We start from the raw sequence: 26,666 nt of genomic DNA on the forward strand, positions 1-26,666 counted from the left end.
AGAAAGATAATTCTACTGACTGATATTAGATATGATTGGGGGGAAGAAGAGACTGAGGAAAGAAGAGAACATGGGGAAAAAACTGAACTTGTGAAATGAAATAATGAGTGGAGTTGGAGGGAGAATCCTTGGTGAATATCAGTGCAGCCCAGAAGGATCAGGTAGTCTAAAGGGATAATGTCATCATGGCTGGAGACCGGACACTCATAGGAACCCCTTCCTCTGACCGCATTTTTCTCTGTGACTTCTCCTGTGGTGGTAGATTGGGATTTTATTCCCAATTCTTCACTCCTTATAAAAGAATAATATGGCCAGGGGGGGTGACTCATGCCTGTAATCGCAGCACTTTGGGAGACTGAGGTGGGAGAACAGTTTGAGCCCAGGAATTTGAGGCTGCAAAGAGCTATGATGGTTAACACTGCACTCCAGCTTGGGCAACAGAGCAAGACCCTGTCTCAAAGAAAAGAAATCATATATCCACTCTTTTGTGGTAAGTACCTCCCTCTAGATTTGGAAGAGTTTACTTCCCCCACACCACTGTTGTTGGGCTCAGGCATGGGACTTGATTTGGCCAATAGGATCTAAGCAGACATGATAGGAGCAGAGGCTTTCATTCCTGCACTTCTGCCATCCACCGTAAGATAAACATGCTCCATTGGCACTGGTTCCAACATGAGAAACAACTGGAGAAAACCTGAACCTCTCCCTTAGCCTGAAGCAGAGCCAACACAGTCAACCCACAGATCTATGAGCAAGAAAAAAAATGTTTGTCATCGTGAGGGTTGCTTGTCATGCAGTATTATCACAGCAATATTGCACTACTACACTTGCTTTCTTTTTTGAGAATTTCATTCCACTCTCCTGTTTCTGCTTAACTTTCATGTATCTCAAATGATGTTATAATTTCTTTTTATATTTCTGATGAGGCTCAGGGATCTCCTTTTCCCCTCATCCACGTACCTAAAAACCACCTTGTGCACATAACCAGTCCCACCCATTTGTAATGGGCTCCGTACAAAGGCCACATTAATTGCACCCCCTCATCCACCACTCCCCCATTCCCACACACATACCCATGCTCTGCCAGGAAACCTCCTGTGTAGAGAAGCATCTGGGGTATGGGAAGAGCTTTGGTGCATCAGAAAGGTCTCAACAAAAGCATGAAGTTTAAGAGACATTGTGTAACCTGCCCTGGATCATACATTTTAACAGTTAGAATGTGTTTGGCCCCAAGTAACAAAAAGCCTGATGAAGAGGGGCTTAAGTCTTGAGAACAGTTATTGTTTACTTAACAAGAAGTCTGGTTGTAGATGGTTCAAGAGTTGATTCAGTAGCTTCAGAATCAACTGGGTTGGCAACCTGGCAATTCTCTTGACCTTCCTTTCATGGTTGTGAAATGGCTGCCACAGCTCCAAGCATCAGCACCCACGACCCCAACCTGCATCCAAAAGCAAGAATAAGGGGGAAAGCCAAGGTAGCAAGAGAGACTTTGCTTGCTTTCATCTCTTTTTTTATCATAGAAGAAAGTCTTTCTCAGGAACCCCCAGGTGAGCTTTCCCTTACATTTCGTGGACAATTATGTCTCCTGGATCACAAGGCTACTCCTAGATGCAAAAGAAGCTAGGAAATGAGTTTTGATCATGAGTTTTGCTCACGCCTCTGTAGTGGAGGCAGAGATAGGAGCAGGGTCAGGAATGGCTGTTGGGTATGTGGTAGAGAGAGAGAAGCATCATGCATTTATCCCTTCAAGAAGGACTTGCTTCTCTGCAGTGAGAAATGTGGTCAGCAGACAACTTCCAGTTGTCAGTTCCTTCAGGGTGTGCCCCAGCTTCAGAGAGCTGTCTCACCCAGCTCATTAGTTCGTTTTCATGCTGCTGATAAAGACATGCCTGAGACTGAGCAATTTACAAAAGAAAGGTTTAATGGGACTTACAGTTCCAAGTGGCTAGGGAAGCCTCACAATCATGGTGGAAGACAACGAGGAGCAAGTCACATCTTACTAGATGGCAGCAGACGAAGAGAGAGAACTTGTGCAGAGTAACTCCTCTTTTTAAAATCATCAGATCTCATGTCACTATCACGAGAACAGCACGGGAAAGACTTGCCCCCATGATTCAATTACCTCCCACTTGGTCCCTCCCACAACATGTGGGAATTTAAGATGAGATATGGGTGAGGACACAGCCAAACCATATCACCCAGTAACTGAGCAAGGGAGGGGTATAAAAGCCCAATAGGAGATGCTCTACAAGCAATCCTTGCTCTGGAGATCCCACTGGGTTGGACTTTGTCAGGCCTGCATCAAGTTAGACTTCTTCCTCTGCCCTGTTCTGCATTCTCCTCCTTCCTCTCACAGGTTTTGATCCCTAATAAACATCTTGCAGCCTAGGTGACTCTCAGTGTCTGCTCCTGCAGAATCCAATCAGTGATGGCATCTTCCACATGCAGCAAAGAAGTGATACAGCCAGGATTAGAAACTAGGTCTGTCCAATTCCAAAGCCCCAACCCATCCCCACTCCTCAACCATACTGCCTCTTATGGCCACCATATCCATTTCCTCAATAAGCACTCACTGAATGTCTATTCTGCCCCAAGACCTAAGTGGGACAATGGGGATGGTACTAGAGGCTGTACTGTCTTGTCTGTTTACCAAAACCCACATCCTTCTCTTCTCCCTGAGGACACTTGTAGTCCATATTTCCCAGCCTCCCTTGAAGCTAGTTGAGGCCAAACAACTGAGCTCTGGCTAGTGGAATATGAGCAGAAGTGATGTGTGCTATTTTCCTGGTGAAGGTTTTTAGGAAGCAAATTCCATCCTCCATACTCTCTTTCCTTTTCCTTTGGCCAGATGCAGAGACCAACAAAGCCCTAGGATATGTAAAACCACAGATGGAAAAAACCTGGGTCCCTGAATCATTGTGACAAGGGACAGTTGTTCTATGACAAACTTATATGGTGTATAGCAATTATAAACTGTGGAGTCCATCACCTCAGCCAAGCTTACACTAACTAATGCATGGATAGAGAGATGAATCACAGATAGCTCCTCTCTCAAGGAACTCAGTCTAGTGGAGAAGCTGTGGATAGGAAGAGATACAGGGTTGTGTAGTTAGGAACTGGGCCTCAAGAGAGAGGTCTGATTTTTGTCCTGGCTCCTAGGAAGTAATTTCTAAACCCTTAGGATATCCTGATTAACAGGAGTGTCTTTGTTATTCATAGTGGGCTCCTGGGACCACAACTCATAGTTCATGCTAACAAGATGGCTTATGGTGAGTGCTGGCCATGCCAGAAAAATCAACCACAGGGTTAAAGGATTGGGGCTTTGGGCTATGTGATGTCAGCCTGACCTTTGGGTTTGGGGAGGGGTATGGAGGTTAAGTTCAACCATGTGGGCAATGATTCAATCAATCACCTCTACATAATGAAGTCCCAATAAAAACTCTGGACACCGAAGCACTGGTTAGCTTCCCTGGTTGGCCATACTTTGTCATACTGTTACTTATCAATGCTGGCAAGGTAACAGATACCGAGGACACAGGTGTTTAGCATTTGGAACCCTCCCAGATTCCACCCTATGTCCCTTTCCCTTGGCTGGTTCTGATTCACATTCTTTGCTTGTAATAAATGTGACTTGAGTAGAATAGCTTTCAGTGAGTTCTGTGAGTCTTTCTAGTGAATTATTGAGTATGAGGACAGTCATAGGAACCCCCCTGTTTGTAGCCAGTCAGTATGAAGTGATGGTAGCCCCGGAGATCCCCAAATTTGTATCTGGGGTCTGAAGGGAGAGCAGCTTTGTGGAGATTGTTCCCTCAGACTTTGCTGACTTTACAGCCTCAAGATGTAAATAGCTTTAAAAGGTCACTAAGAAGTGACTGTATACCACTGCACTCTAGCCTCGGTGACAGAATGAGACTCCGTCTCAAAAAAAAAAAAAAAAAAGGAAGAAGAAGAAGAAATGACTGTAATGTAGGCACCTGGTCAAGACAGCATGGAGTGAATGGTGAATGTTCTGACACATGAGGTGCCCTGGCATCTGTTGCCCTACATGAGGGTCTCACCTACAGTTGGTCTGTGGACAAAATATGACTCCCTGCTCAGTCCAGGCTCTGTCACTGACTTGCTGTATGATCCTTACAAATCGCGACACTCTCTCCAGACCTGTTTCCCCACGTGGAAAACAGGGGGCCAGATGAGCTGATATCTTAGAGTACCTCCATCTCTGACAACCTAAGGAGTTATTTCCGCAAGCTTCTTCAGAGAAGAAGGAAACTTCCTTCCCTGAGCTCCTTCAGGAATTCTGAATCATCACATCCACTCATATCCAATAGACAAATGTCCCCTGCCACATCCCTATTTACTAGCATCTCCCCTCAGCTGGCTCATCTGCAGTGATGGGAAGCTCACTCTTTCACGGTGGGAGTAGTGTGGTTCTGTAAAAGAGCACAGGCTCTGGGTTTCAGTCCCAGCTCTGTCCTTCCCTCTCTGTGATACCTTGAACCAATCACTCCCCAAGGCTCAATTTTCTTCATCTGCAAAATGGGTGGACACATACCTACACCATGGAGATACTGCGAAGAATGGAAAATAACAGTGCATTTGCCATCTGCTCACACCATGCTGGGAATTGTTCTAAGTGCTGTGTTCATATTTTCTATCTGAAGAGGCAGGTAACATGGTATTCATCAACCCCAGAAAAGTAAGAAAGTTCTAGATGTTAAGGGACAGAGCCAAGATTTGAACCAGCTACCATGTGCCGAACCACACAGCTGTTCTGCCACCACATACAGGAGGTGAAGGGCTTAGCACAGGGCCTAACCTACAACCACCTGACTCCATTGAGTGTACCAGCAAGACAGGCCGAGAGAGTGACAGGGAATGGGAACTGGCCTCCATAGGCATAGTCAGAGTTTTGCACAAAGCAAGAACCTAAGAGCTATTTTAATTTCAGCATACATGCAAGTTTTACATTTTACAGTTTAGGTACTATTTGTATTCTGAGTTACTTATTTGGGGGAGAGCATCTTCATATCAGTTTTTCAGGCGTGGCACCTCCAAAGGTCATCATTTGGGCCTGCATCTCTCCCAGAACAGCCAGGTCTTCTGTGGGTCCATCAGATTATGAAACTTCCCTTCTTGCCCAAATCCCAAATCTGACTCCCACGGTTCCTAGGTCCCCTCCCTTTCACTGCCCTGGAAGAGTCCTGCAGAGACCTCAAGGCAGTGGGCCAGCATTGCTTGTAAGTTCACGCATGGTACAAACCACCTTAAATGCATTCCGGGCATGGCAGGAGACCCATCAGACTTCCTAGAGCTGCCTGTGGTCAAGACTAGATGAGGAGGCATCAGCCTGGCTGTGTCCTACACTTGATCCAAAAGGGGGCGCTGTCTCCAACTAACCCTACCTGGCTCTGAGTCTCCAATCCTGGGGCTCAGGAAGCCGCGTCCTTTGCACACCATCCAAAGTGAGTTTAATACAGCCACCCCTGCCCCCAACTCATCTAACACACACACACACACACACACACACACACACACACACACACACACACACACCCACCCATCTGCAGACAGGCCAACTGGGCTGGCTGCCCACCTGCTTTCCCTCTGTGGGTTTTTATCAAAGGCTACAGATAACAATTCCCTCCTCATTCCAACTCCCACCTCCCCTCCTGTGCTTCCTCCAAGCCCATCCTTCCTGGAATCCCAGCATCATTCCAGAGTTTTGAAAACTTTTTTTTTTTTTTTTTCCAGATGGAGTCTTGCTCTGTCACCCAGGCTGGAGTGCAGTGGCTGGATCTCGGCTCACTGCAACCTCCGCCTGAAGGGTTCAAGTGCTTCTCCTGCCTCAGTCTCCCAACTAGCTGGGTTTACAGTTGCACGCCACCACACTTGGCTAATATTTGTATTTCCTTTTTTAGTAGAGATGGGGTTTTGCCATGTTGGCCAAGCTGGTCTCAAACTCCTGACCTCAAGTGATCCACCTGCCTCAGCCTCCTCTAACGTGCTGGGATTATAGGTGTGAGCCACCATGCCCTGCTTAAAACCTCTTTATCACCATAATCTATCGCATTTGAGCCTCACAACTGCATTGCCTATGAGGAAGACCATGGGGCAGAGATTAGAGTCTCCTCAGCAGAAGAGGAAACTGAGGCACAGAAAGAGGGAGTGAGGGAGCACATGGCCCATCAGTGATAGGACTGGGTTGGGTAGGGAAGCCAGGCTCCTGAGGACAGGGTGTGCTTGAACTCGAGCCTACTGTTGGTTGAGGGGACCCTCTTCTCCAACCCGCTCGCTGGGAACCACCAGTTTTGAGAGTAACTTCATGGGCAGTGCTTATTCCTAAAAAGTCAAGAGAACTGCTTTCCTGCCACCAACTTGCTGTGTGCGTGACCCTGGGCAAGTCCCTCTGCTCTAAGCCTCTGTGGAGTGTGGGGATCACATCAGGCTCCCCCACTGATTGAGAAATTCTGACTAAACAACTGGTATCTGAATCACCTCCATCCCTTTGGGGTCCCTGGGATCCTCTACCAAAATGCAAGAGGGCTTGTAGCAGAGCTAACAGCACCATAGTGTGATAACAACACCACTTGTCTCCATTTCTCCACTGCTTTCTACAGCCTCAACATCTAATGTAATCCCCACTACCAGGAGGTAGGCACTGTTATTATCCCCATTTTATAGATGAGAAAAATGAGGCTCAGAGAAGTGAAGAAAGTGGCCGGGCTAGCATTGGAGGCTGGGGGAACTCCACCTCAAAGGGCAGGCTCTTGATTCTATTGTCAGCTACTCGTAGAAGTTTCTGGAAGTTTGCTTTAGAAACTCCACTGTAGAAGCTCTATGGTCTTTGAGCCCCCATTCAAACTGAAGCCCTTCAGCTGCCCCTCAAGTATCGTGAGAACGAGGACACAGATGGGCAGGACCCACGTCTCCCAGCCTCTTCCCACCCACCCTCCTTGAGCCAGCCCCCCATCCTGGACCCACAAGCACATTGCAGCCCAGCCAGAACCCGTGAGCAGATGCGGGTTTATTATTGCACAGACTGCAGCATCCTGAACCCCAACCCCAACCCCAAACACCAGGCCCCAAACTTGGCCTGGGAGCTTTGGCAGGCACAGGCTTGTCCCCAGCACCAGCCAAAAACAAAACAAAACAAAACAAAACAAAAACAGGACAAGAATCTCCGATACAGAGCCTGGAGCCCATCAGCACTGAGCAGTGGCCCTGACCCATTCCCCTCATGCTCCAGGAGTCTTGAGAAGCTCAGATGCAGATGCAGATGCAGAGCCGTGGGCCACAGCCAGCTGAGGATGGAAGAATCTGCAGGTTCTTCTCCATGAAAATACAGTCCTGGATTCCAGCCAAGCCACAAGGTCCCAGCAGGGCTTGAAACGGCAAGTGTGAAGCTAAGGGAGAAGGTTCCCAAGCACTGAGGGGAAATGGGAAAGCTAACCCCATCAGAAGCAAACTCCTAGGTCCCAGAGATGCCTGGGGAGGCCCTGCCACAAAGCCAAAGCCTCCAAGGTCCATAGAAATGAAGGGAGGACAGCAGCAGTTCCCTCTGGCTCAGCTTGGATGCCACGTCCTTCCCCAGGCTTGGAGGGGCCTGGAAGCCCCTTCCCTCCACTCTCCTGGAGGCAGGAAACCATAGCTTTTGGCCCTCACCCCACCCCCAGGAAACACAAGGGCCCAGAGACCTAGTGTGGTACAAAACATCTTTAAGTGAGGTACATCCAAGTAGCCATCTTCTGCCAAGTAAGCCAAAGGGGCTGATAACTGCACCCAGGCTGTACCCAGTTGGAGCCCCAGACTTGCTCCTCTCTTGCCGGGAAATGCTTCTTGACAAGCAGCTTGTCTTCAACACCTGCCTGAGTGTCTGCCCCAGGGACATCTCCCTGGGCTTCCACGGGCTTCTGTGCTCCCCTGAGCTTTCGGTGGGCCCTGATGGGGGAGGAGACAAGCCATCTCACAGGGCATCACAGGAGATTTCTCTGGCCGGCCTCAGGCCTCCTGCAGGTGACCCTCTAGCATCCCAAGCACACGAGAAACCCCAAATGCAATCCCAGTCTCAGACACACTCCAAAACAGGCCATCACCACTGTACCTTAACCCCTCTTCCCACCCCGCCCCCTGGCCACCTGGTCAGCCGCTTCCCAGCCAGAGGATCCATGGGGTCTCCCCTCGTCTATTGGTCCAGAAGGGAAGCTAACTGGACTGGTGGGAGGAGACAGAGCACTGTGTTCTGGGATATTCCAACTGACCTTGTCCATTTCCTCTCCTGTCACCCAGAACATCTACAGGCAAGGGAGGGGGTGCGGGGTGCAGACTGCACAAGGACAGGCCTCTGCGCTGGTCTGAGGGGGTCTCAGCACCCACCCAGCTTCCCTGGGAGGCCTCAGCCCACAGCCAAAGGATTAAATCAAAGTGGGGCAGAGTGGAAGGAAGGGGGATGGGATTGAATATCAATGTCCTGGTTAGGTGACATCTCCCAAAACACACAAAAGCCCAGGGAGGGGACAACCTAGGGAAAGGCAAGGGAGTGGAGGAGGGCGGGGGACAGGAGCAGATCAGGAAGCTCAAGAGACCAGGGCGCTTCTCTCTGGGCTCTCCTTGCCCCTGGGTAGAGAGCTCCTGAAGGAGCCCAGGACATTCCATTCCTCTTGGCACCACCACCGCCACCCAGCACAGGCACCGTGGGAGGCCTCCTGAAACTCTTGTGGGGTGAATGTGAACTGGACCGCGGGGCTCCGGGTCCAGAGTCCAGTCCTCTTTGGCCACCCTGCCTGGCACTGCAAAAAGACGGTCCTCATGTCCTCAGCAGGAACTTCTGGCTCTGCAAAGACACAGCAAAAGGGTCAGGCGAGGGAGAGAGGGCAGAGGCTGGGCCTCCAAGCCAGGTGCAGGGCTCAAGCCTCAGGGTTCATCTTCTCTGGGGCAAGATCCCACCTCTGCATACCCCCAGACAGCCTTGTCCCTTGATTCTGATACTCGGCAGGTCACAAACAGGTCCCTGAAGCCTCTCCTGGCCCTGGCTGCCTGCCTCTGTTTATTTACACATGCTGTTCCCTTTGCTGGTGCACTCATCTCTTCCCTCTTCCTCCCCCACTGTCATCCGGTTCACTCCTTTTCACCCTTCAGGTCATTAAAGGAATCAGCGCCTGCAGGAAGCATTCCCAGAGCCCCTGTGAAACATGGAACCTGCAGAGCTCAAGTGTTCACCCCTACGGCAGCACTTACCAGGCCGGTATTGTCATTGACTGTTTACATGGTGACAGCATATACTCTCCTGGGGCTGATTAAGAACCTCCAGCCCAAATTAAGCTAGTATCAAAAAAGGGGGCCTGGGGAAAAGGTAGAAACCCTGTTATTATTGTCAAGCACGGGATTGAGGCTGTGAAGGCTGGTTCCAGCAGGGGGAAGATTTTGTCTTGTAAATGCTTCATCTTGAGAGCAGTGAGGGCCACTCTCCTTTAGCCCAGCCCAGCCCACTCCACTTCACGGGAACTTACCCCAGCCCCCAGCTCCATCATGGGGAGAAAACTGAGAGGGAACCAAAGGGCAGAGGAACAGGAGCAGGCTGGGGGTGGGGGGCGGGGGCAAGGGATTAAAGACTGAAGTGGGGAAGAGAGAAAGGGAGCACAGAGATGAGAGTCCCACCGTCCCAGATGAGCTCAGTCTAGACCTGTTGTGCTTAATGTTTGAACTGTAAGACTTTTCTGTAATGAGCTCTAAGTTCAGGGTTACTTTCACTGTGTTCACCCCATTCTTAGAGCAGGAGTGAGTCCCTGCTGCTTGGCCAAATGAATGAGTGAATGAAGCCCTCAGTGCTCACCTGACAGAGAGCAGGTGCTCTGCAAACGCTGATCTAATGAAGTGTGTGTGTGTGTGTGTGTGTTGGTATCAAATCACACTCTAGGTCTCGGCTTCTGCAGGTGGGTGGGCCTCAGTTAGTCACAGGACTGTCATCCAAGTACCGAGTAGGTCCCTCCTCCCACCACCCTGGTGCTCAGAACTCCCCAGGGGCTCCCACCCCCCAACCCCTCCTCCAGCCAGCTGGCTGCACCTGGTAGGCGAGGGTCAGGTCAGAAGGTGAACGAAGAGGATGGCCAGGCCGATGTTCAGCAGGATCACCATGCAGATGAGGATGGTGTTGGGGACCTGGGGGCAGTAGAGAGAGGCTGCCTGAGTCCCCATGGCCTCTGAGACACCCCCCACCCAGGTCACAGCAAGGTTGGACAGAGCAGGAACTACTGGATGGACCTTCCTAAGAGCATTGCCGGCTTTGTTCACTGCTGTATCCTGTCACCTGGATGGCAGACCATCACAGCTGGAAGGACTCTTAGAAATAACCAAATCCCTCAGGACCCAGGGAGGGACGAGATCATGCCCCAGGTCATATACTGTGTGAATCAGGCCTGGAACCCAGGCATCCTGCTAATTCCCCTTGGGACGCATTCTTCAGTCCCTCAAAGCCCAGCTTCAGTCTTTGTTGCCACCGTTCCTAGCTCCCTGCCTCCCATAAGTCAAGAGGTCTATAACCCAAATCCTGTTGGGCCCTTCTTCCACCTCCAGAAAGCCCTCACTGCTACACCTTGTAGCAGATGCTGCTCGTGCCCAGCCCAACCCCCCTGACTGGGCAAATGGACCTACCCTCCAGCTGCTCAGGCTCCCAGCTGCCCCCTGCTCATGAGAACTGTCTCTGCCAATGGGATACCAGGTGCAAAGGTAGGAGGACTCCATGCAGCCATTTACGCTCCAACGTCCTCTGTGGGCCAGGCCAAGCCTATACTCCCCTAATCCCCAGCCCTGCTGCATTTCCCCCTGCTCTATCCTGCTTCGGTCTCTCGCACCCCGGCAACCCCCAAATCCCCTGCCCCTGAATCCTGCCTCAAGCCCTGCTACTTCTAGGGAACCTGACCTTAGGCACACCTTCCCCGACAGCCTCACCTCTTCCACCTCCACCTCCGCCTCTGCCGCCAGCGCTGCCTCCTTCCGCGCCTTCTTCTTGGCCCCGGCCTTGGTCAGCCCTCGGGCCTCAGTCTTGCGGACCTTGGCCCTGGGCTCGGCTTTGGGGATGATGGGCTTGGGCTCCATCTTGGCGGGGGTCTCGCGTGCAGGCTCGGGGCCTCGAAGCGTGGGGGCCTGCAGCGGGGCGGTGGCCGGGGACGAGGGCGCGGACTCGGACCCGGAGACCTCGGGCTCGGGCTGGTCCTCAAAGGGCGGGGGCTCAGGCGGCGTGGTGCGCACAGCATAGCTGTGGTAGCCCTGGTAAAGCGCCACCTCCGGCTCCCGCGACGGCGCAGGCGGTGCCTGCAGAGCCTCGATGGCCATGCGCTCGGTGGTGGCTGGACGGGCGGGGCTGCGGCGGCCCGCGCCCTCGGACGGAGTGACTGGCCGGCTGCCCTCACCGCTGGGCTCACCGTTCCAGGAGCCTGGGCTCAGCAGGCCGTCCTTGGACGCCCCGGGCCGGGGCCGCTTGGGCTGCGGGGGCGTCCCGGCAGGTGACAGGGAGACACCCTCGGGCCGAGGGGTCTCACGCTCGTGCAGCTGCGGGCTCTCGCGGGGCGGCTGTGGGAGGCCCGCTGCGCCGGCGCCCCGGTCGGGGGGCTCCAGCAGGCTCTCCGAGTTCTCCAGGATCTCCTGCAGCAGCCGGCGCTTCTGATATTCCGGACCTGCCAGGGGCAACACAGGGAGGCTGGGCTCGAACCCCGCACCACTGTTGGATGATCCTGGGCCAGCCACTTCACCTCTCGAGCCTCATTCATGGGCTTAGTCGGCACTCACATAGCACTGACCAAGTGCCAGGCACTGTTCTAAGCACTTTCCAAATATTAACTCATCTAATCCCTGTAGCAACCCTATGAAGCTGATGCTACTGTGAACCTCAAAGGGAGGCTCTGAGAGGTTAAATCACTTGCCCAAAGTCACACAGCTGTCGAAGGGCAGAGCCAGGACTAGCACCCAGCAGTCTGGCTCCAGAGGCGATGCCCTTTACTATGGCACGAGTCTCTTTCCACTCCCTTATCTGAAACATGGCCCTGATCATACCTATTTTATAAATACGAACAGAAGGATTGAGAAAATGCATGTCAAAGGCGGAGCTCAGGGCCCGGCACCGGCATAGACCAGCAGGGGGAGCGCTGTGACCAGAAGCGAGGGATCCTCCCAGGCATAGGTTTTCGCTCCTAGGTTTTCCATCTGGCCTCCCTTGGCCTCCTTTCTGCAGCCAGGATCACGTTTAGAAAACACACATCTGATCACTTCATTAACTTAAAAACCCTTCATGGCTGGGCGCGGTGGCTCACGCCTGTAATCCCAGCTCTTTGGGAGGCCGAGGTGCGCAGATCACAAGGTCAGGAGATCGAGACCATCCTGGCCAACAGGGGGAAACCCTGTCTCTTACTAAAAATACAAAAATTAGCTGGGCATGGTGGCACGTGCCTGTAATCCCAGCTACTCAGGAGGCCGAGGCAGGAGAATTGCTTGAACCAGGGAGTCGGAAGTTAAAGTGAGCTGAGATGGCGCCACTGCACTCCAGCCTGGTGACAGAGCGAGACTCTGTCTCAAAAAAAAAAAACAAAACAAAAAAACGAAACCTTCGTCGCAGAGAATTCCCATCTCTGTCCCTCAGGGGTTCCCACCACTCTATTCATGTGCCAGATCTCTACCAAGGCCAGGAGGTCCTCCTTACTCTGCAGCCTCGATTCTCAGGACCCACAGCCTACTTTGTGATGTGGCTTCCTGGCATGCTGCTCTGTCCGAATTTCTGTGCCTTTGCACCTCCTCCACTCATCCCACCCAGCACTATCTGGTACACAGCAGCTCTCAAAGTGTGGTCTCAGACTAGCAGCATCCACATCGCCTGATCCTTAGAAATGCACATTCATTCATGGGCTCCACCGGAGACCTACTGAATCAGAAACTCTGGGGGTGGACCCAGCAATCTGTGTCAAATTTGAGACCCACTGACTTGATAGACTCTTGTTCAGCCTGCAAGATTCAGCTCAAATGGCCTCTCCTGAGGGCAGCCTTCTCTAACACTTCCTCTTGCCTAACTGCTTCCTGTGAGCTCCCTCCACTCCCATTCTAACCGCACAGTGCTCATCCTGCTGTGTGAAATGTGAAATGGAACCATAATCATGAGACAACAGCCACAGTCACTGAGAGCTTACTGAGGACTGGGAATGTACCTTACATGCATTTAATCCATGCACAAAAAAGCAGGCACCATTCTTACTCCCATTTTACAGATCAGGAAACTGAGGTTTACAGAGGTTAAACACCTCACTCAAAGTCTCACAGCTGGGAAGCAGCGGAATCAGGGTTTGAACGAATGCAGAGTCTGTTTATTGTACCCCTAGCTCTGTTGTTTTTGTGACTCTCTGCTCCCCTAGATTTTGGACCCCACTTATGTAACCCCAGAGCCTGGCACAGTGCCTGACACATGGACAGTGCTCAGTGCTTGACTGAAACTGTTGGGCAAGTGCAAGAAGCCATTTTTCCCTTTCATCCACCAGTGACTCCTCCCCTCTAAGCTTCACCAGCTCCAACTGTCTTCCCTGCTCAGAGCAGAGACAAAAGACCACTTGGAGTGACTCTGCTGCCCTCCCCTCGAGCTCAGCATGAAGGCAGAGATGTGTCTCCCCACCTACCCCTGCATCATCCCATCCCACATTTGCACCATGCCCCAGTTTCTGAGACTCACGGGCATCCAGGAAACCACTTGGGCATCTCAGATTCCAGTAAGCAAAGAAAAGTGCCCACCCTAGGGATAGCCCTACCCTGCCCATCCCTGGCTGGCCCTACCTGGCTGGTAGAAGTCCGGAGCCAGCTCCCTGGCCAAAGTGCGAGCAATGTTGGACTCCTGGTTGGCAGCCAGGGCGGCCTGTTCCGCTGCCTCAGCTTTGGCTTTGGCGTGGCTTGTCCTATGGAGACAACGTGGCAGAAGACTCAGGATCCTTCCAGAGAACCAGACTTCTGCCCCTTCTCCCCAGCCCACAAAGAGACATGCTAAACAGAGCATTCTTTCACTCAGGCAGTCAATGAATATTTATCGAGCCTCATGGCCCAGACTGCTATGCATTCTCCAGATCATTTCTTCTTCTTTCTGAGCACATAGACAGACTACCTTTCCCAGCCTCCCTTGCAGTTAGGTGTGGTCAGGTGACTGAGTTCTGGCCAATGCATTATGGGAAGACATCATGTATGCTATTTCCAGTATTGGCCCATAAAAACTTCTGTGCCCTCTCTTTTTTCCCCAGCATTGCTGGTTGAATGCAGAGCAGGCTGAGTCCCCAGAATAGGGACTTAACCTCATGTCACAGATCCCTTTGGCAGTGTGGTGAAGCCTATAGATCCCTTCTCAGAATAATGTTTTCGAATGCATAATATACATAGGATTACAAAAGGATGCAGTTACTTGACATACTGTTTCCAAAATATTTAAAAGAACACATTTGTAAAATAATAATCTATATCAAATATCAGGTCTGTTAACTACTGTAATTTTTATAGATCAGCATAAAGGATATTTCAAGGATAGCTAATTACAACATGTAATATAACATGAAAATATTTGAGATTTCTATTGGTGACAAAGTCACAGCTGCTACTACTACTGTTACGGTGTATTGCCTATTTCCATAATTGAAGAGAAGGCTACATTTCAGTTGGAGTTAATAAAAATAAAGATGTAGCTTTTCCCATTGTAGTGGGTACTTCTGGTGCCCTATGCAGATCCCTTCACTGGGCAAATGTGCCTACCCCCGGCTGATGTGAGTGTTGGCTGCTAATGGCTCCTTACTACCCCAGAGAATTGTAGCCCATAGAAGCCACCTTATTCCAGAAGTTAAAATACTACCCTGCTGGCCGGAAACGGTGGCTCACGCCTGTAATCCCAGCACTTTGGGAGGCCTAGGCGGGCGGATCACGAGGTCAGGAGATCGAGACCATTCTGGCTAACATGGTGAAACCTCGTCTCTACTAAAAAATACAAAAAATTAGCTGGGCGTGGTGGCGGGCACCTGTAGTCCCAGCTACTCGGGAGGCTGAGGCAGGAGAATGGCGTGAACCCGGGAGGCGGAGCTTGCAGTGAGCCGAGATTGCACCACTGCAATCCAGCCTGGGCGACAGGGCGAGACTCCATCTCAAAAAATAAAAATAAAAAAAATACTGCCCTGCCTACCCCTAAACCTAGGCAGCCCATACCAATGACTGGTACTGGTCAGCCTCCTCTTGCCTCAAGAGGAGGGAACTCCAGCTGCAGCAGGTACAATCCACGCTCCAGAGCCCCCGGTGGACTGGCTGAAGCAGGTCTCCAGCTGAGACCACATCTTAGCTCATCTCCTTCCCTACACCATCCTGCGTCTCATTCTCCTCTCTCCTGAAAGCCTCCCTCAGTAAATCACTTACACAAGAATCCCCACTTCAGGCTCTACTTCTAGGGAATCTAACCTACATCATCCAAGTTCATGGACCCCTGAAATCTATCCACAGACCCTCCTGTGGACTCCAAGTTAAGAAATCTGAGCCCATAAAGGATTGCACGGAGTAAAGCCCCTTCCCGCAGCCCCACAGTTGCACGTGACAGGAGCAAATCTTAAACATTCATTGTGTTAAGTACCTGAGATTTGGGAGATGTCTGTTTCAGCTGTCAGCCTAGCTTAACTCACAGAAGTACCTACTAAATTAATAACAGTCCAGTTTCCAAATGGGCCAGGCATGGTTCTAAAGGAGTTATGAAGATTATCTCATATGCTCATTCTAATGCCTTAGGAAGCTGGTGCTGTTATTATTATCCCTATTTTACAGAAAAGAAAATTGAAGCTCAAACAGGTTAAGCAATTTGCCCAAGGTCACAGAGTCCTGAAGTGCAGGAACCGGGATTTTGAACCCAGGCAACGTAACTCTAGGGCAGTGGTGTCCAATCTTTTGGCTTCCGTGGACCACACTGGAAGAAGAAGGATTGTCATGGACCACACAGAAAATACACTAACACTAATGATAGCTGATAAGCTTAAAAAAAACAAATCACAAAAAAAAATCCCATAACATTTTAAGAGAGTTTACGAATTCGTGTTAGGCCGCATTCAAAGCCGTCCTGGGCTGCATGCGGCCCATGGGCAAGGGTTAGACAAGCTTGCTCTATACCAGTAGCTGAGCATGTGCCAGAGCCTGTGCCAGGAGCTGAGCATGGCCAGGAACTGAGGACAGAGACTCTGTGGACCAGAAAGGCTACTGTCAGATGAGGGAGCTGTCTAGTAAACAGACACAAAAACTATTTAATAAAATGCAATTAAATAAAAAGTACCTAATTATAATTGTGAAATATGCCGTGAAGGAGTAGAGAATACAATGAAAATGCAGGACAGAAAGACTTAATGTTGATGGGTGGTGGAGGTGGGCTGGTCAGGAAAGGATTCCTTGAGGAAGTTGACATTTGAGTTGAGACTTGAAGAAACACATACGTTAGGCCCCTAAGAGGCAGGTGGGTCAATAAGCCAGGTAGACCGAAGGGCACTTGCAAAGACTCTGAGACTGAGGAAGAGCTTGGTGCCTTTGAGGAGCTGCAAAGCCAAGTCAGTGTCCACTCTCTACAGATGAGTTAATTCCTTGGGGAGCTGATGTGTGTGTGTCTTTATCTCAGTCTCCAGCAGAGAACTGGACGCACAGTAAGGGGGATAAATTCCCTTAATCTTCTACTATGCACCAGGACATTTATCCCTTACAAACCTCAAAATTGTGAGGTAGTAAGGTAGTGTTTACCTGTCCCTACTTCACAGGTGGGGAAACTGAGGTTCAGAAAGGTGTCTTGCTCAAGGAAACAAAATAGGAGTTAACATTTACAAAACACTTAGTATATGCCAAGGGCTTTACAGAAATTAACTTATTTAACCCCCCAATAACTCTACAGGGTAGATGTTATTCCTATCATCCCTCTCTACAGAGGAGACATCCAAGACATAGGAGGGTTCTAAAGAACCCAGGACAGCGTGGTGGCTCGTGCCTGTAATCCCAGCATTTTGGGAGGCTGAGGCAGGAAGATCACTTGAGCTCAGGAGTTCAAGACCAGCCTAAGCAACACAGCAAGACCTTGTCTCTACTAAAAATTTAAAAAAAAAAAAAATTAGCCAGGTGTGGTGGTGCACACCTGTAGTCCCAGCTACTCAGGAGGCTGAGGTGGGGGGGATTGCTTGAGCCCAGGAGATCGAGGCTGCAGTGAGCTATTATCGCACCATTGCACTCCAGCCGGGGCAACTGAGCAAGACCGCATCTCAAAAAGGAAAAAAGAATTCACCCAAACGTACATAGCTAGAAAGTACCAGAGTAAGGATTCAAACCAAAGCATTCCAGAATCTAGAGTCTGTATCTTAACCACAGGCTCCATTTCCACTCAATAACAAGCAGCAGAGTAAGATTCCAAACCTGGAGCTGTCTGATTTCCAAGCCCCTGCCTCTCCACTATGCCATATTGCCACAGTAATGTTTACTGAATGAATGAATACATGGCTGAAGGCACGCATGCAGGCGTGCACATATGTAGGGGCAAGGAGGCAGCGTAGTGAAGATTTAAGAGCACATAGTTTTAGAATTAACAGCCCTAGATTCCAATTTGGGCTCTGCCAAGGCCGGGGACAGAGTGAGATGACCAAGGCACTCACCTCAGGGGCAAAATTTACGGGGTTGCCAAAAAACTCAGTGATCAAGAGGAATCACATTTTAATGCAATATTTTAAAAGTCAAAAATAATGCAAAAATAAATCCTTGATAAGCAACCTATGAAGAAAATTTTAAATAAAGCCTGGATTGGACTCTGCACTTGGATCCCTCACTTACTCACTCACCTCACCCCACTGGGAGTCTAGGACCTTGGGTGCATGCATGGCTTCACCTCTCTGTGCCTCAGTTTCTTCATCTGTAAAGTGGAGACAGTAATTCTCCCCTCCAGAAGTTGCTGTGAAAACTAAGTGAGAAGCAATGCGTGAAAATGTTTGGCCTTGATGATGATGGGGTGTTGGTGGCGGTGGTGCAAGAGGAAGAGGAGAATGACATTTGTACATCAAAACTGAGTGTGCTACATGCATATTCCCAGGCTTATTTTTGCCTACACGTGAGTATGTATGAGACAAAGTTCTAAACTTTTTAGAGCCACTTCTCTGGAAACCTGAAACCCCAGGAGGGAGGAGGAGGGAAAGGGCTGGGCAAGGCTTCAAACTGAGAAAATGCCCTTTTTTTGGTCATGTGAGCAGAAAGATGCCCACTTTCTGGTGCCTTTGGAAGCTGGGCCGAGGACTCCTCAGGCAGGAAAGGCAGCCTCTCCCCACAGCCCTGCAAGATTCTGGGGGACCAGCTGTGCACAGCCAGAACAGGGGCGGCCACACAGCCCAGGGCAACAAGTGCTGCTGTGCTGGAAGCAAGCATACTCCCTGTCCATCTCCAACCACCCGGCCTGCTGCATCCTATCAGTCCTTCTCTCCTGTCCCATGCTCCCAATCTCTGATCCCAGCCTTCAGGCCAGGAATCCCAGTGTTCTTCAGCACCCCCCCTTTCCACCTCCTTCCACATCCACAGCCCATCAATCACCAACACTGGTCTCTCCGGCTCCCTTTATAACTCTTGAACCCTCTGCCACTCCTCTTGCACCCCCTCCCATGTGTCCCCCCTGCCTGCAGGCTCACTCCTACAGCTGCTCCTACACACAGCGGCTCAGCAAGTTTGTTTAACTACACACCCGTGGTCTCACCCCTTGCTTCAGATCTTTGCAAGTCTTCCTACTGTGCTCAAAATAAAACCCTACCTACTTAGTATGGCCTTTGAGGCTCTCCAGACCCTTGCCCGAGGCAGGCTTGATGGGGTATACCAGCAGCTCACTGGGTGAAGGACAGGCGGAATCACTGTGGCTGGGAGGCTATTGCTTCTAGGCCAGTGCCTCTCCTAATGCAGTCCGTGACCCCCACCCAATATCTTCATCACCCGGAAGCTCAGTTATACAAATTCTCAGGTTCTGCCCAGACCGACTCATCGGAATTTGAAGGGAACGAGCCTAGGAATCTGTGTTTTATATTCCAGATCCAGATTTAAGTTTGAGAAGCACGTGTTCCGCAAGAGAGAAAAGCCAGCTCCATCTTGAAGTTGTTCCCAGCCTGCTCAACCCCCAAGGAGCCTTGAATGTTTTCCTTTCAGCACCAGGGTCCCTCCCTGAATCAAGGCCCTGCTGGGGAAATGCAGGAAGCATTCCTGCTCCACTGACCACTCACCATCTCTGGATCCATGCCTCTGGGTGAGGGTCTGGAGGATGGCTCTGACCCTGCCTGGGGGAAGGGAGCAGTCACTGGGGCCGGGGGAGGAACGGGGAGACTCTTCTTGATTTCATTCGGATTAACTTTCATCAGCAGGGTTAAAAATAAGGCTGGTGTTTCTGAGATAGGAGCAGGGCTCTCACCCAATAGAGCCACTTCTAAAAGCACCTGCCCCCACCTTGGCCTCCTTTCCCCATCTCTCCTCCCAGGCCCCTAACTGCTTGGTTGTTTCTCAGTTGTCTCCACTAGGCATTGGTGGCTTTATGGGGCCAAAGGGGGACCCTTACCGGACTTGCCCCGACTCTAGGCCTTTGCTTAGGCTGTTCCCCCACCTGGAAGACTCTCTCCCCTCCTGCCGCGATCCTGGCCTTAAAGAGTCAGTTTAAGACCCACGTGTATGTATTGGTTCATTCACTTAATACAACTTTATGGAGTGCCTACTATGTGCTAGGCACTTTTCTGGGCACTGAAGACATAGAGGCAAACTGAACATCCAAAAATCCCTTGTATGGTCAGGCACAGTGGCTCATGCCTGTAATCCCAGCACTTTGGGAGGCTGAGGCAGGAGGATCACTTGAGGCCAGGAGTTTGAGACCAGCCTGGGCAACACAGAAAGACCCCAACTCTATCTTAAGCACTCTGTGACCAGCCTTATGCCACGGCCCCGTGTAAACACATATGGCCTCAGAGAGCTGGAGGCACGTTCTCAAGGTCACACACTAGAAAGTGAACCTGCCCAAGCTCTTACCCATGACACCAAGCTGCTGCCTTCCTGGTACCACCTCTGAGCCAGGTCCGTCATGTGCTGGGGCCAAGGATGGAAATGAATAGGACCCAGCAGCCGCCTGGGGAGCTCGTAGCCCAATGCAGCCCTGCCAGGTCAATCAGGCAACATTTCTGGAAGTCCATGGATGAGCAGGGGCTCAGAGCAAAGTCTATAAACCACACGGTGGAGTGGCAAAGAGGGGGTGACTCTGGCCAGGTTGCCCGGGTGCAGACCCTGGCTCTGCTCCTCATCACCTTGAGCCCAGTCTCCTCATCTGTAAAATGGGAGTAATAAGGGCACGTGTCTCCAAGGAATGGTGTAGGGAGTAAATTAGTTACAGTCACGTGGCTCAGAACACAGGAAGTGCTACCTAAGGGCTTGTTACATAAAATGAGAAGTGCAGTTTTAGCCTGGGCAACGCAGTGAGACCCCGTCTCTACAAAAAATAAAAGTAAAAACATTAGCCAGGCATGGTGGCTAACGGTCCCCGCTACTTGGAAGGCTGAGGTAGGAGGATCGCTTGAGCCCGGGAGGTCAAGGCTGCAGTGAGCTATGATTATACAACTGCACTCCAGCCTGAGTGACAAAGCAAGACCCTATCTCGGAAGAAAAAGAAAGAAAAAGAGAGAGAGGGAGGGAGGGAGGGAGGAAGGAAGGAAGGAAGGAAGGAAGGAAGGAAGAAGAGAGGAGGGGAGGGGAAGGGAGGGGAGGGGGAGAGGAGAGGAGGCACAGTGTTTTGAAGGGGACTGAAACAGAAATCCTGAATGTCCTAAATGCCACTGAATTGTTCACTTTAGTATAATAATAATTTTAAAAATCCTTCAGCCCAGGAATCCCATGGTAGGTTTGGATGATGGGGGCAGATAATCAGGGTCCCTGGCTGAGGCCACTGCCAGCCTCTCTGGAGGATGCTCAGGTGGTTACAGGGAAAGTGCTGCCCAGTGTCTTCCTGAGGTGGGGATGCTTCCGACGTCACTGCCCTACCCTCTCCCAAAATAGCCCCTCATCCCCAGCTCTGGCTGGTCGTGACCATCCACTCCAGAACAACCATGGTCAGGCTAATCTAGAGGAAGGACCACAGCTGGGTGTCCAGCCACTGGCCCAGAGAACTCCCTAGGAGAAAGCCCCCTCCACCCCCAAGGATGCAGGTGCAGTCAGGGAGCCCTGACCCATGGGACCTTCCTCTCCCCACCCAGGACTCCATTCATACTCATTCAGCAAATGTGTGCTGAGCCCCTGCTATGTGGAGCCAAAACTGGGTGCTAGAGACATGGACGGTGGTCAATGAGGCAGGCAGTGCCCTACTGGGAAGCCCCTCACAAGACAGGTTAAGGGCACAAACTCAAGCCCAATCTAGATATCTGACCTTTGCTCTCTGGCCTCAGTTTCTTCAACTCTGAAATGGGGGATAATCTCACAAAATTACTGGGAGTCTGAAATGAGATAGCACAAACGTGCTTAGCATAAACTGAGCACGTAACAAATATTAGCTATCATTATTGTTTCTGTTACTATTATAACAGTGCTGACCAGCATTCACTTCCAAAATTCTATCATTTACCAACATATGGATGTGTCATCTAAACATCATTTCAGGGTTCACCCATGTTGTAGCATGCATCAGTACTTCATTCCTTTTTATTGCCAACTAATATTCCATTGTGTGGATAAACCATATTTTGTTTACCTGTTCAACAGTTGATGGACATTAGGGTGCTTTCCACTTTTTGGTTATTATGAATAATGCTGCTGTGGACATCTGTGTACAGGTTTTTGGGTGGACATGTTTTTATTCCTCTTGAGTATATACCTGGGAGCAGAATTGCTGGGTCCTGTGGTAACTCTATGTTTAACTTTTTGAGGATCTGCCAAACTGGTCTTGAGATGGCTGTACCATATTATCACACTATGTTCCATTGGTAATACACGAGAGTTCCAGTTTCTCCACATCCTCCCTAATACTTGATATCATCCTTCTTTTTTTTTTTTTTGGAAACGGAGTCTTGCTCTGTCGCCCAGGCTGGAGTGCAGTGGCGCAATCTCCACTCACTGCAACCTCTGCCTCCCGGGTACAAGTGATTCTCCTGCCTCAGCCTCCCGAGTACCTGGGATTACAGGCACCTGACACCACACCCAGCTGATTTTTTTTGTATTTTTAGTAGAGACGGGGTTTCATCATGTTAGCCAGGATGGTCTCATCTCCTGACCTCGTGATCCACCCGCCTCAGCCTCCCAAAGTCCTGGGATTACAGGTGTGAGCCACCGCACCCGGCCCATCCTTCGTTTTGATTGTTGCCATACTAGACGTTTGGGAAGTGCCATCTCATTGTGGTTTTGATTTGCATTTCCCTGATGGCTAACGGATGTTGAGCATCTATGTGCTCATGGCTGCTTGTATATCTTCTTAGGATAAATGTCTATCCAGATCCGTTGCCAGATTTTAATTGGATTTTTTTCTTTTTATTATTGAGTTGTAAAATTTCTTTATATATTCTTATGCAAGTCACTTATCATATATATGATTTGCAAATATTTTCCCCATTCTCTGGGCTGTCTTTTCACTTTCTTCCTTTGAAGTACAAACGTTATTTTATTTTAATGAAGTTCAATTTAGCTATCTTTTGTCACTTGTGCTTTCATCATAGCTAAGAAGGTTTTGCCTAGTCCAAGGTCAAAAAAATTTACTCATATTTTCATCTAAGAATTTTATGGTTTTAGTTCTTCTGCTTAGTTCTACAAACACTGTTCCTAATAAGAAAAAATGGGAAATAACCTAAGGGCTAATCCCACCCTCTGAGGTAGGTACTACCACCACTTTACAGATGAGGAAACTGAGGCACAGGGCGGTTAGATCATTTGCTCATTCTTGTTATAATTAAAGTCATAATGAAGGCAGACATGGCCCCTGCTCTTGAAGGATGTAGAGTCTGCTAAGAGAGACAAGACCAAGTAAAAAGTCTTGAGTGCAGAACAAGACTATGGGGCAGGAGAAAGCCCATGGGGTGGGTGACATGTTCATAGTTTGTATTTTATTATTTTTATATTATAAATATTAATATAAGATATATTGTATATACTATAAAAATAAAATGGCTTCCTCAAAGAAAATTTTGGAAAATGAGCATTTTTTAAAATAAAAAATTGCTATTAACATTTTCATCTTTTTCTTTTTAACATTTTTTTTTTAAAGATACAGAGTCTCGCTCTGTTGCCCAGGCTTGGGTGCAGTGGTGCAATCATAGCTCACTGCAACCTTGAACTCCTGGGCTCAAGTGATCCTCTCACTTCAGCCTCCAAAATAACTCAAATTACAGGAGCATGTCACTGTACCCGGTTAACATGGTGGTATATTCCAAGTTGGTTAGGAACACAGCTGCATGACTGTGGGTGACTTACTGAAATTCTCTGTGCTTTGATTTTTCCATCTGTAAAATGAGGTTATGAAAAGCCCATATCTCATAAGCTTGTGGGGATTAGAGAGAGGACCCGCAGAAAGCACTGGGAACAGGGCCTGGCACACAGCAAGCTCGATGCAGATTTGTTCTAGTTGAGGTGAGGAGTAAGGGTGGTGCTGGGGATTCTGAGGTTGGGGGCTGTGATAGCCCTCAGGCCCTATGTAGAACTTCTCCATCTTGGAAGCTCCACTGAAATCCCCCAGCCTCCAGCTGGAGCAAAGCCTCCTCTAGTGAGGGAGTGGGTGTGTGAGCTCTCAGCCTAGAAGACAGGGCAAAGTAATAAGTGTTGCTGCTTACCGGCCGGGCGCGGCAGCTCACACCTACAATCCCAGCACTTTGGGAGGCAGAGGCAGGTGGATCACCTGAGGTCAGGAGTTCAAGACCAGCCTGGCCAACACGGTGAAACCTTGTCTACTAAAAATACAAAAATTAGCTGGGCGCAGTGGTGCGCATCTGTAATCCTAGCTACTCGAGAGGCTGAGACAGGAGAATTGCTTGAATCCAGGAGGCAGAGGTTGCAGTGAGCCGAGATTGCGCCACTGCACTCTAGCCTGGGCAACAGAGCCAGGCTGTCTCAAAAAAAATAAATAAATAAATAAATCGTTGCTGCCTACTGAGAGCTAACTATGCACCAGACACTCAGCCAAAGGCATCGGTGAATAATGGCCCCAAAGATATTTGGTCCTAGTGTCTGGAACCCGTGGATGTTACCTTCTATGGCAAAGAGGGCTTTGCAGGTGTGATTAAATAAAGGATCTTGAGATAGAGAGATCATCCTGGATTAGACAGGAAGGCCCTAAATGTAACCACAGGTGTCCTTATAAGAGGGAGATTTGATAACAGAAGAGGAGAAGCCAATGTGATGATGGGAGTGATGTGTTCTGAAGACAGAGGAAGGTGCCACAAGCTCAGGAATGCAGGGGGCCACTAGGGGTTGAAAAGACAAGCACAAAGATCGTCCCCTTCGAGCCTCCAGGAGGAAATCCGACTTTAGACTTCCAACCTCCAGAACTGTAAAGGAATACATCTGTATTGTTTTAAGCTACCAAGTTTGTAGTAATTTGTTACTGCAGCAACAAAACAAAACAAAACAACCCGTGTGATCTCATGTCATCCTCAAGATGATGCACTTTACAGCGGAAGAAACGCAGGCTCAGAAAATCATTTGCCCATGGCTCATAGCTAGTAAGTCCAGAGCTGGCTCGAGCCCAAACCCAGGACTCTCTGGCACCAAAGCCTTTGCTGACCCCTGCATCTGCTGCACCGCTTCAGCTCCTGCCCACTTTCCACAGGGCCCAGCAGCTGTGGTTGCCTCAGCCCAGCCTCGTCCCCCAAGGATATCAGGAGGCCCCCGAGTTTTATATTCCTGATACTCCTGCTGCCTGTCTGAGAGAGCCTGGGGCTGGGTTACCAGCATGTTCCCCACATCCTTCACGTCTGCAAGAAAGTCTAGTTCTCTGGGGCCTGGCATCACCTGGCTGACTGTGCAGGACGGAGATCTGGCTGCACTTTGGCAACCAATGAAATGACAGGGAGGGAACCTCGGGCCTTGCTCCTCCACCAACCAACAGAGTAGTGGACCCTGCAGTTCAATCTGGATCTGGCTGCTGGCAAAGAGGCTTTCACTGCATGAGCTGACAGAGTGCTTCAAAACCACACAGGGAAACTTCCTTTTCAAAAAATCTATGCCTGATTTTAAAATTTTACAAACTATAAAAACCATCATATTAAAGCAACAGTGCGCTGAAGTCACTTTGCTAATGCAATAGCTATTTTAGCTTTTGAGCCTTCCTTGTCTCTCCAGGTGCACACCTATTATTTTTTCGTTTCTTGGGTGGGCCCTCCATTTGTAACACAAGGTACTCACCTATTTTTTTATCAGGGCTGTGAACACAATAAAGATTCCATTTTTGAGGCATGGTGGTTAATAGCATGGAATCTGTAGTCACGCTATGTGGGTGTGAATCCCTGACTTACTAGCTTTCACCTAGACAAGTCACTTAGTCCCTCTGTGCATTGGTTTTCTCTTCTTAAAAGTAAGAGATGCCAGGCAGATTTCTCATATGGCCCCTGTATTCCCATCCTAGTGTAATCCCTTCCCCCTGAGTGTGGGCTGGACCTAGAGACACGCATCTAAAGAACAGAATATGCAAAAGTCATGGGATGTCACTTCCATGATTCGTTTAGACCGTGACTTCTCTCTTGCCACCAGAGTCTCTTTCTGGCTTTGCTGAAGCAAGCTGCCATGTTGGAGAGGAATTGAGCCCCTCAGTCTAACAGGCTGCAAGAAACTGGATCCTACCAATAACCACATGTTTGAGAAATGGATATTTCCCTGGAGGAGCTTTCAGATGAGACCACAGCCCTGGCCAATACCTGGACTGCAGCCTGAGAGAGACCCTAAGCCAGAGGACTCAGCAACCACACCCTGATACCCGACCTGCAGAACTGTTAAGACAACAAATGTGTGTTGTTTTAAGCTGCTCTGTGTGGGGATAATTTGTTATGTGGTGATGGGTAACTAACACAATGGGGATAATAATAGTGCCTACATGATAGGGTAATGAAAATTAAATGAGTTAATGGCCACAGAGGGCTAAGAACAGTGCCTTGCACAGAGTAAGCACTATAGAAGTGTTAGCTGTTCCTGCCATACTTTTATAATTTATTCACTTAAGTAATTTGCCATGTTTCCATATACTGACATTTATCATTTAATTGTCCAACCATTTTTTTCTTTAAAAATCCAGCATCTACATATTTTTGTGCTAGTGATTCCCCTTCTGGGAGTGTGACCAACAGATATACTCAAATTGTACAAAATGACACATGTACAAGTCCCAATGACTTCTGGAAACTTTTGTCCCCATACCCATCATTCACTTCTTTATCTGGTGAACTTCCACTCATCCTTCAGGACCCTTCCCCAGGAAAGCTTACCCTAACTGCCAGCTGTCTGCTCTTACCATCTCTTGCACTTAGCTGCCAGGTGACTTTGCCTTTCTTTGATTAGTCTGTGAGCTCCACGGTATTTATTGTAACACTGTAATAGCAAAAGATTGGAAACAAAGCCAGGTCCAGCAGTACAGAGCTGGTTAACTAAATTATGGCATTGCCATTTGAAGGAGTATTATGTAGCCAATCCTAGGA

General features: G+C 49.5%; 1 protein-coding gene across 4 annotated transcripts in view; it reads right to left on the reverse strand.

Annotated features, from left to right (window-relative positions):
- Nucleotides 1–7,006: 7,006 nt before the first annotated feature.
- JPH2 (junctophilin 2) overlaps nucleotides 7,007–26,666 on the reverse strand; it is a 75,214-nt gene continuing 55,554 nt past the window's right edge. For all 4 annotated transcript variants that reach the window (XM_054468116.2, XM_054468115.2, XM_063659519.1 and 1 more), the window contains 4 exons: nucleotides 13,804–13,922; nucleotides 10,945–11,669; nucleotides 10,061–10,155; nucleotides 7,007–8,830 (listed from right to left, as the gene is read on the reverse strand). In XM_054468116.2, the coding sequence (XP_054324091.1) occupies nucleotides 10,075–10,155; nucleotides 10,945–11,669; nucleotides 13,804–13,922 (925 nt within the window). In that variant the 3' untranslated portion in view covers nucleotides 7,007–8,830; nucleotides 10,061–10,074. The remainder of the gene's footprint in view (nucleotides 8,831–10,060; nucleotides 10,156–10,944; nucleotides 11,670–13,803; nucleotides 13,923–26,666) is intronic.

The sequence above is a fragment of the Pongo pygmaeus genome, chromosome 21 (genome assembly GCF_028885625.2).
Source record: "Pongo pygmaeus isolate AG05252 chromosome 21, NHGRI_mPonPyg2-v2.0_pri, whole genome shotgun sequence".
Taxonomy (NCBI): domain Eukaryota; kingdom Metazoa; phylum Chordata; class Mammalia; order Primates; family Hominidae; genus Pongo; species Pongo pygmaeus.